Source organism: Hyla sarda, chromosome 8 (assembly GCF_029499605.1).
Source record: "Hyla sarda isolate aHylSar1 chromosome 8, aHylSar1.hap1, whole genome shotgun sequence".
Taxonomy (NCBI): domain Eukaryota; kingdom Metazoa; phylum Chordata; class Amphibia; order Anura; family Hylidae; genus Hyla; species Hyla sarda.
The window spans coordinates 216,601,347-216,616,835 of NC_079196.1; the positions used below are offsets into that span (position 1 = coordinate 216,601,347).

Genomic DNA, 15,489 nt, shown 5'->3' on the forward strand with positions numbered 1-15,489 from the left:
TCCATGCAGATCTCCTCTAGAGCAGTGATGTTTTGGGGCAGTCGATGGGCAACACAGACTTTCAACTCCCTCCAAAGGTTTTCTTTGGGGTTGAGATCTCGAGACTGGCTAGACCACTCCAGGACCTTGAAATGCTTCTTACGAAGCCACTCCTTCATTGCCCGGGCAGTGTGTTTGGGATCATTGTCATGCTGAGAGAACCAGCCATGTTTCATCTTCAATGCCCTTGCTGATGGAAGGAGGTTTTCACTCAAAATCCCATGATACATGGCCCCATTCATTATTTCCTTTACACAGATCAGTCGTCCTGGTCCCTTAGCAGAAAAACAGCCCCAAAGCATGATGTTTCCACCCCCATGCTTCACAGTAGGTATGGTGATCTTTGGATGCAACTCAGCATTCTTTTTAGAAAAACGACAAGTTGAGTTATTACCAAAAAGTTCTACTTTGGTTTCATCTGACCATATGACAGTCTCCCAATACTCTTCTGAATCATCAAAATGCTCTCTAGCAAACTTCAGATGGGCCCGGACATGTACTGGCTTAAGCAGGGTGACACATCTGGCACTGCATGATTTGAGTCCCTGGCGGCGTAGTGTGTTACTGATGGTAGCCTTTGTTACTTTGGTCCCAGCTCTCTGCATGTCATTCACTAGGTCCCCCCCGTGGGGTTCTGTTTTTTTTTTCTCACCGTTCTTGTGATCATTTTGACACCACGGGGTGAGATCTTGCGTGGAGCCCCAGATCGAGGGAGATTATCAGTGGTCTTGTTTGTCTTCCATTTTCTAATAATTGCTCCCACTGTTGATTTCTTCACACCAAGCTGCTTGCCTATTGCAGATTCAGTCTTCCCAGCCTGGGGCAGGTCTACAATTTTGTTTCTGGTGTATGGTATGACCAAAAATTATTCTAGTAAAGGTAAAAATGCAAGGGATTTCAGCAGAGATTTATCACAACCTGTGCAGAGGAAAAGTTGACCAGTTGCCCATAGCAACCAATCAGATCACTTCTTTCATTTTTCAGAGGTCTTTTTAAAAATCAAAGAAGCGATCTGATTGGTTGCTATGGGCAACTAGTCAATTTTTTTTTTCTGCACAGGTTTTGATAAATCTCCCCCTTTGTTCCTAAGCAGGGTCCCTTGGTTGTCCTACGATCAGAACTTATCACCTCTTCTCAGGATAGTTCATATTATCTGATCAGTGGGGGTCCGATTACTGGAGCCCCATCAGTAACAAGAATGGGGATCCTTGTCCTCCAAGTGAACGGAGCAGAAGTAAAGCATGCACATTGAACCCAAAACCTTGTAGGTTCCGTTTTGGGGGCCTCTCTCCTTATCTTTTTGTGTGTGAACACGTTTTGCACTTTTTCTTACACTCGGGTGATTGAGCTTGTTACTAAATAAAAAATATAAAAAAGCAGTAAAGCATGCACACTGCCCTACCATTCACTTACTGTAAGAAAGGTACCGGTGCAGCTGAGTGGAGTGCACGGCTATGTTCTGCAGCACGTAGTAAATAAAGTGGCTGTACGACTGTGTATCCATGTACACAAAGGACCCCTATTCTCGTGATCAGTCAGACCCCCCCAACCTCACCGATCAGATACTTATCCTGTGGACAGGTGAAAAATTATAATCTTGGAAAATCCCTTTAAAGAGGAGTTCCAACTAGGGATTGTTCGATTATCGGTTTGGCCAATATTATCGGCAGATATTCACGATTTTGGATGTTATGGTTATCGGCAATTACCTTGCAGATAATCCAATAATGCCCCCCACCGCACTGCCCCCCACCGCCGCTGCCCCATTGCCTCCCCCATCCCCGGTTTTATAATTGCCTGTTCCCGGGGTCCGCGCTACTTCTGGCTCCTGCGGCGTCCTGCATTACGCTGTGCGCTGCGCAATGACGAGTGACGTCCTCAACGCGACGTCACCGTCAGTGCGCACAGTGACAGCTCAGGACGCCGCCGGAGCCAGAAGTAGCGCGGACCCCGGGAACAGGTAATTATAAAACCGGGGATGGGGGAGGCAATGGGGCAGCGGCGGGGGGGGGGGTCAGCTGCTGAAACCTTAAAATACACAGATTATCGGTATCGGCCCTAAAAAATCGATATCGGTCGATCCCTAGTTCCAACCTCCTACATTGATGACATATGAATGCCACCAATGCAGGTTCTACCTCTGGGACCCTCACCTATGTGAATAACAGGGGTTATCCTGGTGCACTTGCTGTTGCATCCTGATGTAGAATAAATTCTCCCATAGCGGTGAATGACGAAATAACCACACGTGGGAAATGCAAGTTTTCCTGAAATGCACATTATTTTACCCAGACAAGTGCCCCAGTTATTAATAAGGATCCCATGACCTGTAGTGCCTGGGGTTCTAGGTAGGGATCGACCGATTATCGGCATTGCCCGATATTATCGTCCGATAATCACGATTTTGGGCATTATCGGTATTGGCAATTACCTTGCCCATAAGCCGATAATGCCCCGCACCGCCCCCACCGCACCGCGATCGACTCCCCCCCCCCCCCGACCCACCGCACCGCGACCGCCCCCCCGACCCACCACACCGCGTCGCACCCCCCACCGTAGTGCTGGGCGGTATACCGGTATGAACCGGATACCGTTTTTTTTTTCTCCCACGGTATGGATTTTTGTCCATACCGCTATACTGGTCGGGCCCCTCCCCCACTCTCCGAGTCAATGAAAAAAAATTTAACTTACGGTACCCGTAATGGGGGTGGTCCGGGCCATCCATCCTTCCTGTAGTGTCCGGCGGCATTCCTGGTGGAGGGTGAACCGGTCCGGGCTGTCCTTCTTCTCCCGGGGTCATCTTCTACACTCCGGGCAGGCTCCGGTCTAGTACGCTGCATAGACGCCACTACGCCGTGATGTCAGGTGCGTCGCTGTGCACGGGCGTCACTGCGCAGCGGCGTCTATGCTGCTTTACTAGGCCAGAGCCTGCCCGGAGCGGAAAAGAAGGACAGCCCGGACCGGTTCACCCTCCATCCGGAATTCCGCCGGACACTACAGGAAGGATGGATGGCCCGGACCACCCTGACAGGTAGGGGAGAGAAGCGGGTGGTGGCGGCGGTGGCCTATGGCACCGCAAATGCCACTGCAGTGCATTGATTTAAAGCGCCCGCTTTAAATCAATGATCTGCAGCGGTGTCGCGGGGAGATAAATAGCCGATAACTTATACCGGAATATCGGTATAAGCTATCGGCTATCGGCCCTAACCTCCACCGATTATCGGTATCAGCCCTAAAAAAACGATATCGGTCGATCCCTAGTTCTAGGTCATTCTCTGCCCACCACCGTCCCAACGACATACCTGATTCAGGTAGTAATATGTTTCAGCATCCTGAAGGTAGAAGGCCTGCTTCTGCTGAGAGGGGAGACCAGCCAACATCTCATAGAAAATGTGGTAATTCCTCTCATTTTTGGCCTAAAAATAAACAATATGAGTCATAAGGGATTACAGTGTAAACTAAAACGATGGGTAGGGGGATGGTCATTTTGTATCCCCAAGGGCAAAACAACATGGAGTAACAGGACTGCGTCACACCCAGACCCTAATATTTGAGGCCACGTAAGAGGACATCCCTACTCCAGGCAGCATGTAATGCAGTGGTCTTCAACCTGCGGACCTCCAGATGTTGCAAAACTACAACTCCCAGCATGCCCGGACAGCCGTTGGCTGTCCGGGCATGCTGGGAGTTGTAGTTTTGCAACATCTGGAGGTCCGCAGGTTGAAGACCACTGATGTAATGGATGAGGGCCCTGGTCTAGGGGCACTTGAACCTTTAAAAGTAGGAGAGAAGTATGGTGGCCCAGTACGGGAGGTGTTACCCTTGTTGCCCTGTCAGGCAGCCTCCTGCAGAGTCCCCTGCTCTGTTTACCATGTGATTTGTCATGTGATTGTTTCCCAGGAGGTACCAGTGACCAGGTGACCTAGGGATGACCAATGGGACCCCACCAGAGTCTCCCCCATATAAGCCTGTGTGGAGCCTCTGCTCTTTTAGTCTTTGCTGAGGTCCAATCAGTTCGAGCCTAAGTGTGTACAGAGTCATAGGAGCCTCAAGGCCAGTCTGCAGCCACAAGCTACAAACCTGCAAGTAACCACAGTCACAGTCTTGTCAGTCACAAGTCAGTCAAGTCAAAGTCATCTGTCTAGTCATCGTGACCTGCACTAAATTGTCCACCTCTACTACAAGTCCCAGCAAGCCCTTAAAGGAGATATCCAGTGGTGAACAACTTATCCCCTATCCTAAGGATAGGGGATAAGTTGCAGATCGCGGGGGGGTCCGACCGCTGGGGCCCCCCGCGATCTCCTGTACGGGGCCCCGACAGCCCGCGGGAAGGGGGCGTGTCGACCTCCGCACGAAGCCGGCCGACACGCCCCCTCAATACAACTCTATGGCAGAGCCGGAGCGCTGCCTTCGGCAATCTCTGGCTCTGCCATGGCGATGTATTTAGGGGGCGTGTCGGCCGCCGCTTCGTGCGGTGGTCGACACCCGCTATCTGGCCGGAGAGCCTGGCCCCCGTATAGAGAGATCGAAGGGGGCCCCAGCGGTCGGACCCCCCACGATCTCAAACTTATCCCCTATCCTTAGGATAGGGGATAAGTTTTTCACCACTGGACTACCCCTTTAAGGACTCTGAAGTCACTGGTCACCTTCGTGGGCCCTGGCTGAACTGTATAGACTTTTCCACCTGTCTACCCTCAGTAAAGCTACCGTTGTCCATAATTTGGCATCGGAGACATTATTGCCTCCTGTCCTAGCCCAGGATCCAGCGGTATACCTACGGATGGTATCGAGGATAAACCACGCCCTGGCGTCACGAATACAAGGGGTTAATGCCATCTGCCCCTAGGGTAATTTCATCTGCCCTTTGCATCACATCCCATACCACAGAAGGAACAGACTTACCTGAAATACAATTCTGGATTTTTCAAGCAGGTATTGGGATGTTATGGCACCACAGATCACACCCCTATGGGGGCGAAGCAATATGTCATTGGCAATATATGTGACAATGTATACACAACATGTAACCCCACATGTCTCATACTCACTCCTCCAGATAAATCTCCACAAATTTTCCAAACCGGCTGGAATTATCGTTCCGGACTGTTTTGGCATTTCCGAAGGATTCCAGCAGAGGTGTCGCCTCTAGAATCTGTGAACAGGGAAGGAGGACATGAGGAACATACAATGTCTGGCATCACCCATACCCAGCATGATGTCATACAACATATGGAAACATGCATGGAAGAGTGTGTATCCGTGTATAATGTGTGCTGCACTATGGAGGCCGAGCGTACAACTGAGCGGGGTCCATGGGGAAAGGGCGCGTAGAACAGCATGGTCCTGCCATCACTCCCATTGGGTAGTGGGACCATATAAGAGAAAGTATAACGGTTACTAGACAAGATGGGGAAGGACCATTCCAAAATGATCTCACCTCTATCCTGCAAAAGATGAATAAGTGTAAGGGGCATAGTGCCCCCTGGTGGTGGGAAGTAAGGAACTTGCACCAGGAGGGAAATGAGGTTCATTTTATTATTAGAAAAAAACAGACATGGTCGCACATCCACAACATGCTCCTTGATCTAAGGCTTCTCAGCAACATTTATTAAACTAACAGGTCGTTATTGTACTTAATGATCATGAAGTGCAAGCCCACTCGCCACGTCACGGCCACCTGTAAGTAGTGGGTCCCTAACATCCCTAGCAGAAAATGGCGCAGCACTGAGTGGCGACTACCACTACCCCAACACCAGTGCCCACAGGGGGAATGACCCACTGGCAGAGCGGCCCCAATGCCATGGGGCCATGCCTCCCCTCAGACAGCAATGGATGCCACACAGAGCAGCAGCAGCAGTGTGAACAGATGTAAAAAGCTCACTCACCATGTGCTCCCAACCAGAGACTGGTGCGGTGCTGTTTGGCATCCATTGCTGCCCAGGCGCTGTGTCTGTGGGGAGGTGCGGCCCTGGGACTGGTTTGAGTGGCATTGGGGCTGCTCTGCCAGTTGGGTCATTCCCCCTGTGGGCACTGGTGTTGGGGCGGTGGTAGTCGCCACTGCGCCATTTTATGCTAGGGATGTTAGGGACCCACTACTTGCAGGTGGCCGTGACGTGGCGAGTGGCCTTGCAGTTCATGATTATAAAGTACAATAACGACCTGTTAGTTTAATATATATTGCTGAGAAGCACTGATTTATCAATGTGTGTATGTATCAATGTTTCGCAACCAGGGTGCCTCCAGCTGTTGGAATACTTCAAATCCCAGCATGCTGAGAGTTGTAGTTTTGCAACAGCTGGATACACTCTGGTTGGGAAATCTATATATCTATATTTTTCTTTCCTATGATATATACACATGCACAGTAGTGTATATCAGGGGGTGTAATCCAAACTTCTCTCTCCGGTGTGTCCAACCATCTGGCGTCAAAATTAAGACTATGAATGATTGTGAACTGTCCCATTCATATGAACGGGATCAGTTCTAGCATCAGTTTCCCTCCAGTGCTCGCCTGATATATGTGAACCCGGCCTCATCCGGTCTGCAGGGCGCTGGTGTATAGCGGTTATCTACCACTAAATGTTACTGTATGTGAGAACATTGCTCTACGTATCGTGTGTTTATTTTATTTTATTTAGGAACAATATAGCGGTATTATGTGTGTCCAGCAACTATTGTGTGTCTACAGGGACATACGCTTTTTGGCTTTTGCTCCTGATCTTTTAACCCTTTCAGGAGTCAGCGTTTTTCCCGTTTCTGCACTTTTTTTTCCTCCTCACCTTCTAAAAACCATAACGCTTTAAGTTTTCCACCTACAAACTCATATGAGGGCTTCTTTTATGCACTACCAATTTTACTTTGTTATGAAATCAGTCATTTCACCACAAAATCTATGACGGAAAAAAAAAAAAAATTATTTGTGGGAAAAAAACAAACAAAAAAAAACGCCATTTTGTAGTTTTTTGCGGCTTCCATTTCTACGTAGTTCACTTTTCGGTAAAAGCGGCACATATTTATTCTGTAGGTCCATGTGGTTACAAGGTTACACAATTTATGTAGGTTTTATTTTATTATACTAATTAGAAAAATACTACATGCACCAAAATTAATATGTTTAAAATTGGCATCTTCTGACCCCTATAACTTTTTTATTATTTTCGCATATGGGGATGTATGAGGGCTCACTGTTTGCGCTGTAGTCTGTAGTTTTTATTGGTACCATGTTTTGATGGGACTTTTTGATCGCTTTTTATGCATTTTTGGACTTGGACTATTATTGCCCTGCCTGACCTTGGGATAGCTGAGCTACCTTCGGGTGATTACATAAGAAAACCACGCCCTGGCATCACGAACATTTAGGGGTTAATAACACCTGCCCCTGGGCTACAACACCTGCCCCATGCACCTCACCTTCACACCCCGTGGCTCATCACAGATAGATAGATATGAGATAGATAGAGAGATAGATATGAGATAGATAGATATGAGAGATAGATATGAGATAGATAGACAGATATGAGATAGATATGAGATAGATAGATAGATAGATAGATAGATATGAGATAGATAGATATGAGATAGATAGATAGATATGAGATAATAGATAGATAGATAGATATGAGATAAATAGATATGAGATACATAGATAGATATGAGATAGATATGAGATACATAGATAGATATGAGATAGATAGATAGATAGATAGATATGAGATAGATATGAGATAAATAGATATGAGATACATAGATATGAGCTAGATAGATAGGAGATAGATAGATAGATAGATAGATATGAGATAGATAGGTAGATAGATATGAGATAGATAGATAGATATGAGAGATAGATAGATATGAGATAGATATGAGATAGATAGATAGATAGATATGAGATAGATAGGTAGATAGATATGAGATAGATAGATATGAGATAGATAGATAGATATGAGATAATAGATAGATAGATATGAGATAGATATGAGATAGATAGATAGATATAAGCTAGATAGATAGATATGAGATAGATATGAGATAAATAGATATAAGATGAGATAGATAGATAGGAGATAGATAGATATGAGATAGACAGACAGATAGATATGAGATAGATAGATAGATAGATAGATAGATATGAGATAGATGGATAGATAGATAGATAGATAGATAGATATGAGATAGATAGGTAGATAGATATGAGATAGATAGATAGATAGATATGAGATGATAGATATGAGATAGATAGATAGATATGAGATAGATAGGTAGATAGATATGAGATAGATAGATAGATAGATAGATAGATATGAGATGATAGATATGAGATAGATAGATAGATAGATAGATAGATATGAGATAGATAGGTGGATAGATATGAGATTGATAGATAGATAGATATGAGATGATAGATATGAGATAGATAGATAGATATGAGATAGATAGATAGATATGAGATAGATATGAGATAGATAGACAGACAGACAGACATGAGAAATACAAAGTAAGAAGTAAAACATCTAACATGTAATACCTCAATCTGCAAAATCCGGTGGAATGTGCATAAAAAAGGATAAAACATACGTTTATTGCAGCTTTTAATACAAGGAATACAAAACAAATGGAAATCTTCAATAGAATCTGAAAAAATTGCAATGAGAGATGAGTGAATTTACAGTTCGAATTTCTGAGTCGGCTCATCTATACTTTTAATAATATGAAAACGTATGCTTCCCTATGCATCCAGTAGATGATATTGTGGGGTATTTTATCTCCTAGTATTGTATAATGCTGTGTTTCCCAACCAGGGTGCCTCCAGCTTTTGCGCAACTACAACTCTCAGCATGCCCGGACAGCCGAAGGCTGTCCGTGCATGCTGAGAGTTGTAGTTTTGCAACAGCCGGAAGCACACTGGTTGGGATACACTGGTATAACTCTTAGCAGTCTAAATGTTACGTTAGTAAACAACAACATAGACAACAAAACATCTACATAGACGTGACAATGATGGGAGTCCGAGCGCAATAAGATGCATTGTATAGAACTCACCTGGTTTGTCACACCGCGCCTCTGGTTAACCGCTACCAGGTAACGCAGGACCAGCTTGGTGGCTTCTGTTTTACCAGACCCACTTTCACCACTAAAAATGAAAAAACAAATGCAATAAAAAAAAAAATCCTAATTAGACTATAGTGAAGCAAAAAAGTATTGCTCGGCGCTCACAGTGCCTCCACACTCACCTAATAATAATACACTGGTTGTGTTTGGCATCCATCAGTTTGGTGTAGGCTGTGTTTACAATTGCAAAAAGGTGTCTGGGGAAAAAAAGTATACAGTAACAGTGCAATTAATCTTTATAGGGAGATGACAGAGATTCAAATTGTCTGCATAGCTTTGGGTTAAAATAATAAATATCTGACTGCCTGAAGCCACCACCAGGTGGAGCCCAAGAGCTTAATGTGTACAATTCTGAGAAACAATATGAACCTGTATGCAGTGGCCTACTAAGGATAATTTCACAGGTTCGTTGTGCTCCGACCCAGTTCAGGGTCCGTTCGGCTCTCTCTTTTTAGAGCCGAATGGTCCCGAAACGGGTCAGAGAACAACTGACACCACCGGGTCCTGACAAATCCCATTGACTTGAATTGGGGGGAGTTGAGGGAGGAAAAAAAGATTGGCCATATTGGACATGCAGTATTTTTTCTCCACTAAACTCCCATCCTTCCGAAGCACTAAGCGACGGTGCTTCCTTTACAGAGCTAAGGCTGTGTGAACTTAAAGGGGTACTCTGCCCCTGGATATTTTATCCTCTAGCCAAAGGATAGGGGATAAGATGTCTAATCGCGGGGGGGGCCGCGGCCGGGGAACTTCGCTCCATGCCGGGTGACTGGTGATGCGGGGTTTAGGCTCATGATGTCACGCTTTGCTTGTGACATCACGGCCATGCCCCCTCAATGCAAGTCTATGGGATGGGGCGTGACTGACGTCACGCCCCTTCCCATAAACTTGCATTGAGGGGGCGTCGACGTGACGTCTCGAGCCTCCGGCGCTGCACCAGACGCTCTATACGAACGCCGGGTGCCGCAGGGAGATCACAGGGGTCCCCATAGGCAGGACCCCTGTGATCAGACGTCTTATCCCCTTTGGATAGGGGATAAGATGTCTAGGGGTGGAGTATCCCTTTAACCTTAGCTTCTGACAGTTTCGCGTTAATAGCCATAAGTCTTTTTTTTTCTACCCACAGACCCATATGAGGCTTGTTTTAGGAGGGACCAATTGTACTTTGTAATGACATCACTAATTTTACCACAGAATCCACAACAAAGCCCCCACAAAATATTTGTGGAGCAAAATAAAAAATTTAAAACCTCAATATTGCAACTTTTGATAGTTTAGTTTCTATGCAGTGCACATTACAGTAAAAAGGGTTAGAGCAATTTTAATTGGTTTTAATTGTACTGTGTCTTTTGTCCACGTACTTGTCCATGTATTTGTGCATATTATTTGCTAATAAAAGATAGATTAATATTTTATACAAAATATTGTTGTTATTGATAGGTGTGCACTGCACTTTAGTATATCCCCTTTTTTCTACTTTTGTTTTGTATATGGCTATTGGGATAGACTGCTTTGCACCCTTATATGTACTCTGATATAGAGGTTGAGCCCCCATGTTTTTGTGTTTGGTTGCGTTACAGTAAAATGATACTATGGGGGAGATTCATCAAAACTTGTACAGAGGAAAAGCTGACTAGTTGCCCATAGCAACCAATCAGATTTCTTCTTTCATTTTTGAAAAGGCCTCTGGCCTATGAAAGAAGGGATCTGATTGGTTGCTATGGGCAACTGGTCAACTTCTCCTCAGCACAGGCCTTGATAATTCTCCCCCATTATCTTTATTCTGGTCCATACAATTACAATAGGTTTTGATTGTCCTCTTCTGACCCCTAGAGCACTTTTATTTTTCCGTATGCTGGGATGTATACAGGCTCATTTTTGGCGCATGATCTGTAGTTTTTATCGGTACCATTTTTGTTTAGATGGGACTTTACTTTATCATCTTTTTATTCATTTTTTTTTTCTGGTATAGGAAGTGAGCAAAAATCAGCAATTCTGGATTTCGGTATATTTTTACGTTTACGCCATCCACTGTGCGGTTTTATTAATATTATATTTTAATGGTCTGGGCACTTTCGCATGTGGTGATACCAAATAAGTTTTATGCTTATTTTTGTTTACATTATTTTATAGGAAAAAACAGGAAAAGGAGGGGTAGATGTAAAAGTTTTTTTTTAGGGAAGGGGTTTATGCACATTTATTTATTTGTTACTTTATTCACTATTTATTAACTATGCAATCTTTCAATTGTAAACACTGTTCAATGCTATGCAATAGCATATCATTGATATGTGTTATTGGCGCTCTTCTTGCACAGCCTGGCTCAGCCAGCCTATTCAAGAAGAGGATCACCAAGTGGCACAAAGGTAAACTGGAGACCTTCGGCTGCCATCTTAGTTGATCAGGACCCTGCAATTGCATTGATCAGCCCCCCCTGAGCTAACCGACAGATGTATTTTACACTTCTCAATCCTCCCATCAAAGTCAAACTATCTTAAAGTGTCCAGCATTAGCGGTAAGTGGTGGCTGCTAGGCGACAGATGTATTTTACACTTCTCAATCCCGCAATCAATGTCGATCAAACTAGAAGTGTCCGGGATTAGCGGTGAGTCCTGGCTGCTGATAGCAGCCATTACTCACTGGCTATGAAGTGAGCTCAGCACCTGAGCTCTGACCCTAAGCTAACTGGTAGATGTATTTTACACTTCTCGATCGATCTAGAAGTGTCCGGGATTAGCGGTGAGTCCTGGCTGCTGATAGCAGCCATTACTCACTGGCTATGAAGTGAGCTCAGCACCTAAACTCTGACCCTAAGCTAACTGGTAGATGTATTTTACACTTCTCGATCGATCTAGAAGTGTCCGGGATTAGCGGTGAGTCCTGGCTGCTGATAGCAGCCATTACTCACTGGCTATGAGGAGAGCTCCTTTTTTACCTAAATAATGAACAATTTAAAAATATGCAAAAGCAAAAAGTGAATGGTATATAAAGTACATAAGACAGTACAGAGTATATATACATTATGCATAGCTTGGTGCTAACTGGCTGCCCATAGCCGTCCCTAATAACTCTACATTAAAGGGGTTATCCAGGAAAAAAACTTATATATATAAACTGGCTCCAGAAAGTTAAACAGATTTGTAAATTACTTCTCTTAAAAAATATTAATCCTTTTGGTACTTATGAGCTGCTGAAGTTGAGTTGTTCTTTTCTGTCTAAGTGCTCTCTGATGACACCTGTCTCGGGAACTGTCCAGAGTAGAAGCAAATCCCCATAGCAAACCTCTTCTACTCTGTGCAGTTCCCGAGACAAGCAGAGATGTCAGCAGAGAGCACTGTTGCCAGACAGAAAAGAACAACTCAACTTCAGTAGCTGATAATTATTAGAAGGATTAAGATTTTTTAATAGAAGTAATTTACAAATCTGTTTAACTTTCTGGGGCCAGTTGATATTTAAAAAAAAAAAATTCCTGGAATATCCCTTTATACACTAAACCTAACTCACTTATAGGTCACGGGGCACTGTTGCTCAATGTTAAAAAATATGCATTAAATTTCAGATACAATAAGGACAACTTACAGAGGAGACATTGTGAAGAATAAAACCCTTTGGTGTCAGGCGCTGCAGATATCGAATGGAGAATGGAGCCAGAAGTGGTTCAAAAATCCTTAGCAGGACCGTTTATTAAAAACAATAAAAGGATGACGCGTTTTGGGAGGAGCCCTCCCTTCCTCAGATCAGCATGCCTAGGTATGCTGATCTGAAGAAGGGACTTTTCTCCACAACATCTCCATGTTTCCCAGGACAAGGTGCCCTTGTTTTCTGTGACCCATCAGCATAGCAGCAGTTCCAGGACATTTGTACCCCATTATTGGGGTAATAGGCATTTTTTTTCCACTTACTTGAGGGGAGCGGCCATCTATTAGTAAATGCAGGTATCCCCTGCACGCATACTGTGGTTCTACTGAGGGTAATACACGAGGCGCCGATATCAGTCTCTCTATTATCTACTTCTTTTAACTTACGGAGGAGTCTCTCCCAAGGCCTTTCCTTCGTAATACAACACATGGTCCGTCCCGTAAATATTCAGCATCCTGTACGGGTTCAGCGAAAGAAGGATGCTACCAATATAGGTCTAGGAAAGGGGAGAATAGACTTGTTACTGTCATCTCAAAGGAAGCTCTAGACCAGTGGTCTCCACACTGTGGATCTCCAGATGTTGAAAAACTACAACTCCCAGCATGCCCGGACAGCCTTTGGCTGTCCGGGCATGCTAGGAGTTGTAGTTTTGCAACATCTGGAGGTCCATAGTTTGGAAACCACTGCTCTAGACCTTAAAGGGGTTATCCAGGCCAAAACTTTTTTTTAAATATCAACTTGCTCCGGAAAGTTAAACAGATTTGTAAATTACTTCTATTAAAAAATCTTAATCCTTCCAATAGTTATTAGCTTCTGAAGTTGAGTTGCTGTTTTCTGTCTAACTGCTTTCTGATGACTCACGTCCCGGGAGCTGTGCAGTTCCTATGGGGATATTCTCCCATCATGCACAGCTTCCGGGACGTGACATCATCATTGAGCAGTTAGACAGAAAACTTCAGAAGCTAATAACTATTGGAAGGATTAAGATTTTTTAATAGAAGTAATTTACAAATCTGTTTAACTTTCCGGAGCCAGTTGATATATAAAAAAACATTTTTTGCCCGCAATACCCCTTTAAAGGGGTACTCCGGTGGAAAACTTCTTTTTTTTTAAATGAACTGGTACCAGAAAGTTAAACAGATTTGTAAATTACTTCTATTTAAAAATCTTAATCCTTTCAGTACTTATTAGCAGCTGTATGCTACAGAGGAAATTCTTTGCTTTTTGAATTTCTTTTTTGTCTTTTCCACAGTGCTCTCTGCTGACCCCTCTGTCCGTGTCAGGAACTGTCCAGAGCAGCATAGGTTTGCAATGGGGATTTTCTCCTGCTCTGGACAGTTCCTGAAACGGGCATCAGGTGTCAGCAGAGAGCACTGTGCGACAAAACAAAAAAAGAAATTCTAAAAGAAAATAATTTCCTCTGTAGCATACAGCTGCTAATAAGTACTGGAAGGACACATATTTTTTAATAGAAGTAATTGACAAATCTGTTTAACTTTCTGACACCAGTTGATTTAAAAAATATATATATATATATTTTCCACCGGAGTACCCCTTTAAAATGTTAAAAGATTCCATAGGCATACTCACATATATCATCTCCCGCTCAAACCTTTTTCTCAGGTTCTGGAGGACCGATGCTTCCTGTAAGTCACTGCAAAATGACAACAGATACATTACACACCATATGCCCTGCAATCGTGTAACCCACGGAATGCTAAAAAATATATAGAGTAACTGCAAGAAAATATGACAGTAATGGCTGCCGCCAATGCTATAGAGGAGATACAGACATTATAGAGGAATTGCTGTGGTGGCCCAGTACAGTAGTGGCCTTTCTGTACAATGTTTGGTCCTTTCAGGTGGACTCAGTCCCAGTCCCCTGGCCCCACACTCTTCAGGACTCTCGTCACACTATGGTTCATATAAAGGGTTACTGTGTTGTATTTAAGTGAAAATGTCTTTAAAGGGGTAATCCGCTGCTCAGCGTTTGAAACAAAATGTTCGGAATGCTTTGAGCCGCCGCCGGGAGCTCATGATGTCATAGCCCCGCTCCTCATGACATCATGCCCTGCCCCCTCAATGCAAGTCTATGGGAGGGGGCGTGACAGCCGTCACGCCCCCTCCCATAGACTTGCATTGAGGGGGCGGGCGTAACCTCATGAGTGGGTGGGGCTATGATGTTACGAGCTCCCAGCACAGGCTCTTTGCGTTCGGAACATTTTGTTCCAAATGCTGAGCATCAGAGTACCCCTTTAAGTCCTGTTGTTAAGTCATGTAACCAGGAAAGGTGTGAGTGACCAGGTGACTTGTGGGTGACCTATGGGAGTCCCCCAAATTGCTCCCTTATATACTGAGGAAGAGCTAGCTAGTTCACTTCTGAGAGTTGTTTCTGAGGTGCAGTACAGTCAAGACCTGAGAGTGTCTGATGTTCCTAAGGGAGACCAAAGCCTAACCACGCAGCCTCGCGTGTACCCCTTCAGGAGAAAGTCAAAACCTGGTAGTAAGCAACTACAGGGGAGAAGTCTAGTCAGTCATAGTCAAGTCTATCAAGCTTGCTAAAGTCAGCATGGGTCTGCATTATTCAGTCCAAGTCTATTACGTCCAAGTCCCAGCGAGCCTGCAAGTCTCCTAAGTCACTGGTCATCCCCTTGGGCCTAACTGAGCTGTAAAGACTGTCTGCCTCAGTAAAGCTGCCGTTGT

At 44.4% G+C, this 15,489-nt stretch overlaps 1 protein-coding gene and 1 long non-coding RNA gene across 2 annotated transcripts in view; one reads left to right on the forward strand and one right to left on the reverse strand.

Moving 5' to 3' along the window:
- MYO15A (myosin XVA) overlaps positions 1-15,489 on the reverse strand; it is a 149,138-nt gene that overhangs the window by 102,673 nt on the left and 30,976 nt on the right. The window contains exons 3-10 of the mRNA XM_056535537.1: positions 14,377-14,440; positions 13,173-13,282; positions 9,270-9,344; positions 9,079-9,169; positions 8,614-8,670; positions 5,088-5,191; positions 4,942-5,005; positions 3,342-3,455 (exon numbers count right to left, since the gene is read on the reverse strand). Coding sequence (XP_056391512.1) covers positions 3,342-3,455; positions 4,942-5,005; positions 5,088-5,191; positions 8,614-8,670; positions 9,079-9,169; positions 9,270-9,344; positions 13,173-13,282; positions 14,377-14,440 — 679 coding nt within the window. The remainder of the gene's footprint in view (positions 1-3,341; positions 3,456-4,941; positions 5,006-5,087; positions 5,192-8,613; positions 8,671-9,078; positions 9,170-9,269; positions 9,345-13,172; positions 13,283-14,376; positions 14,441-15,489) is intronic.
- LOC130284806 (uncharacterized) overlaps positions 1-15,489 on the forward strand; it is a 97,528-nt gene that overhangs the window by 20,217 nt on the left and 61,822 nt on the right. The window lies entirely within an intron of this gene.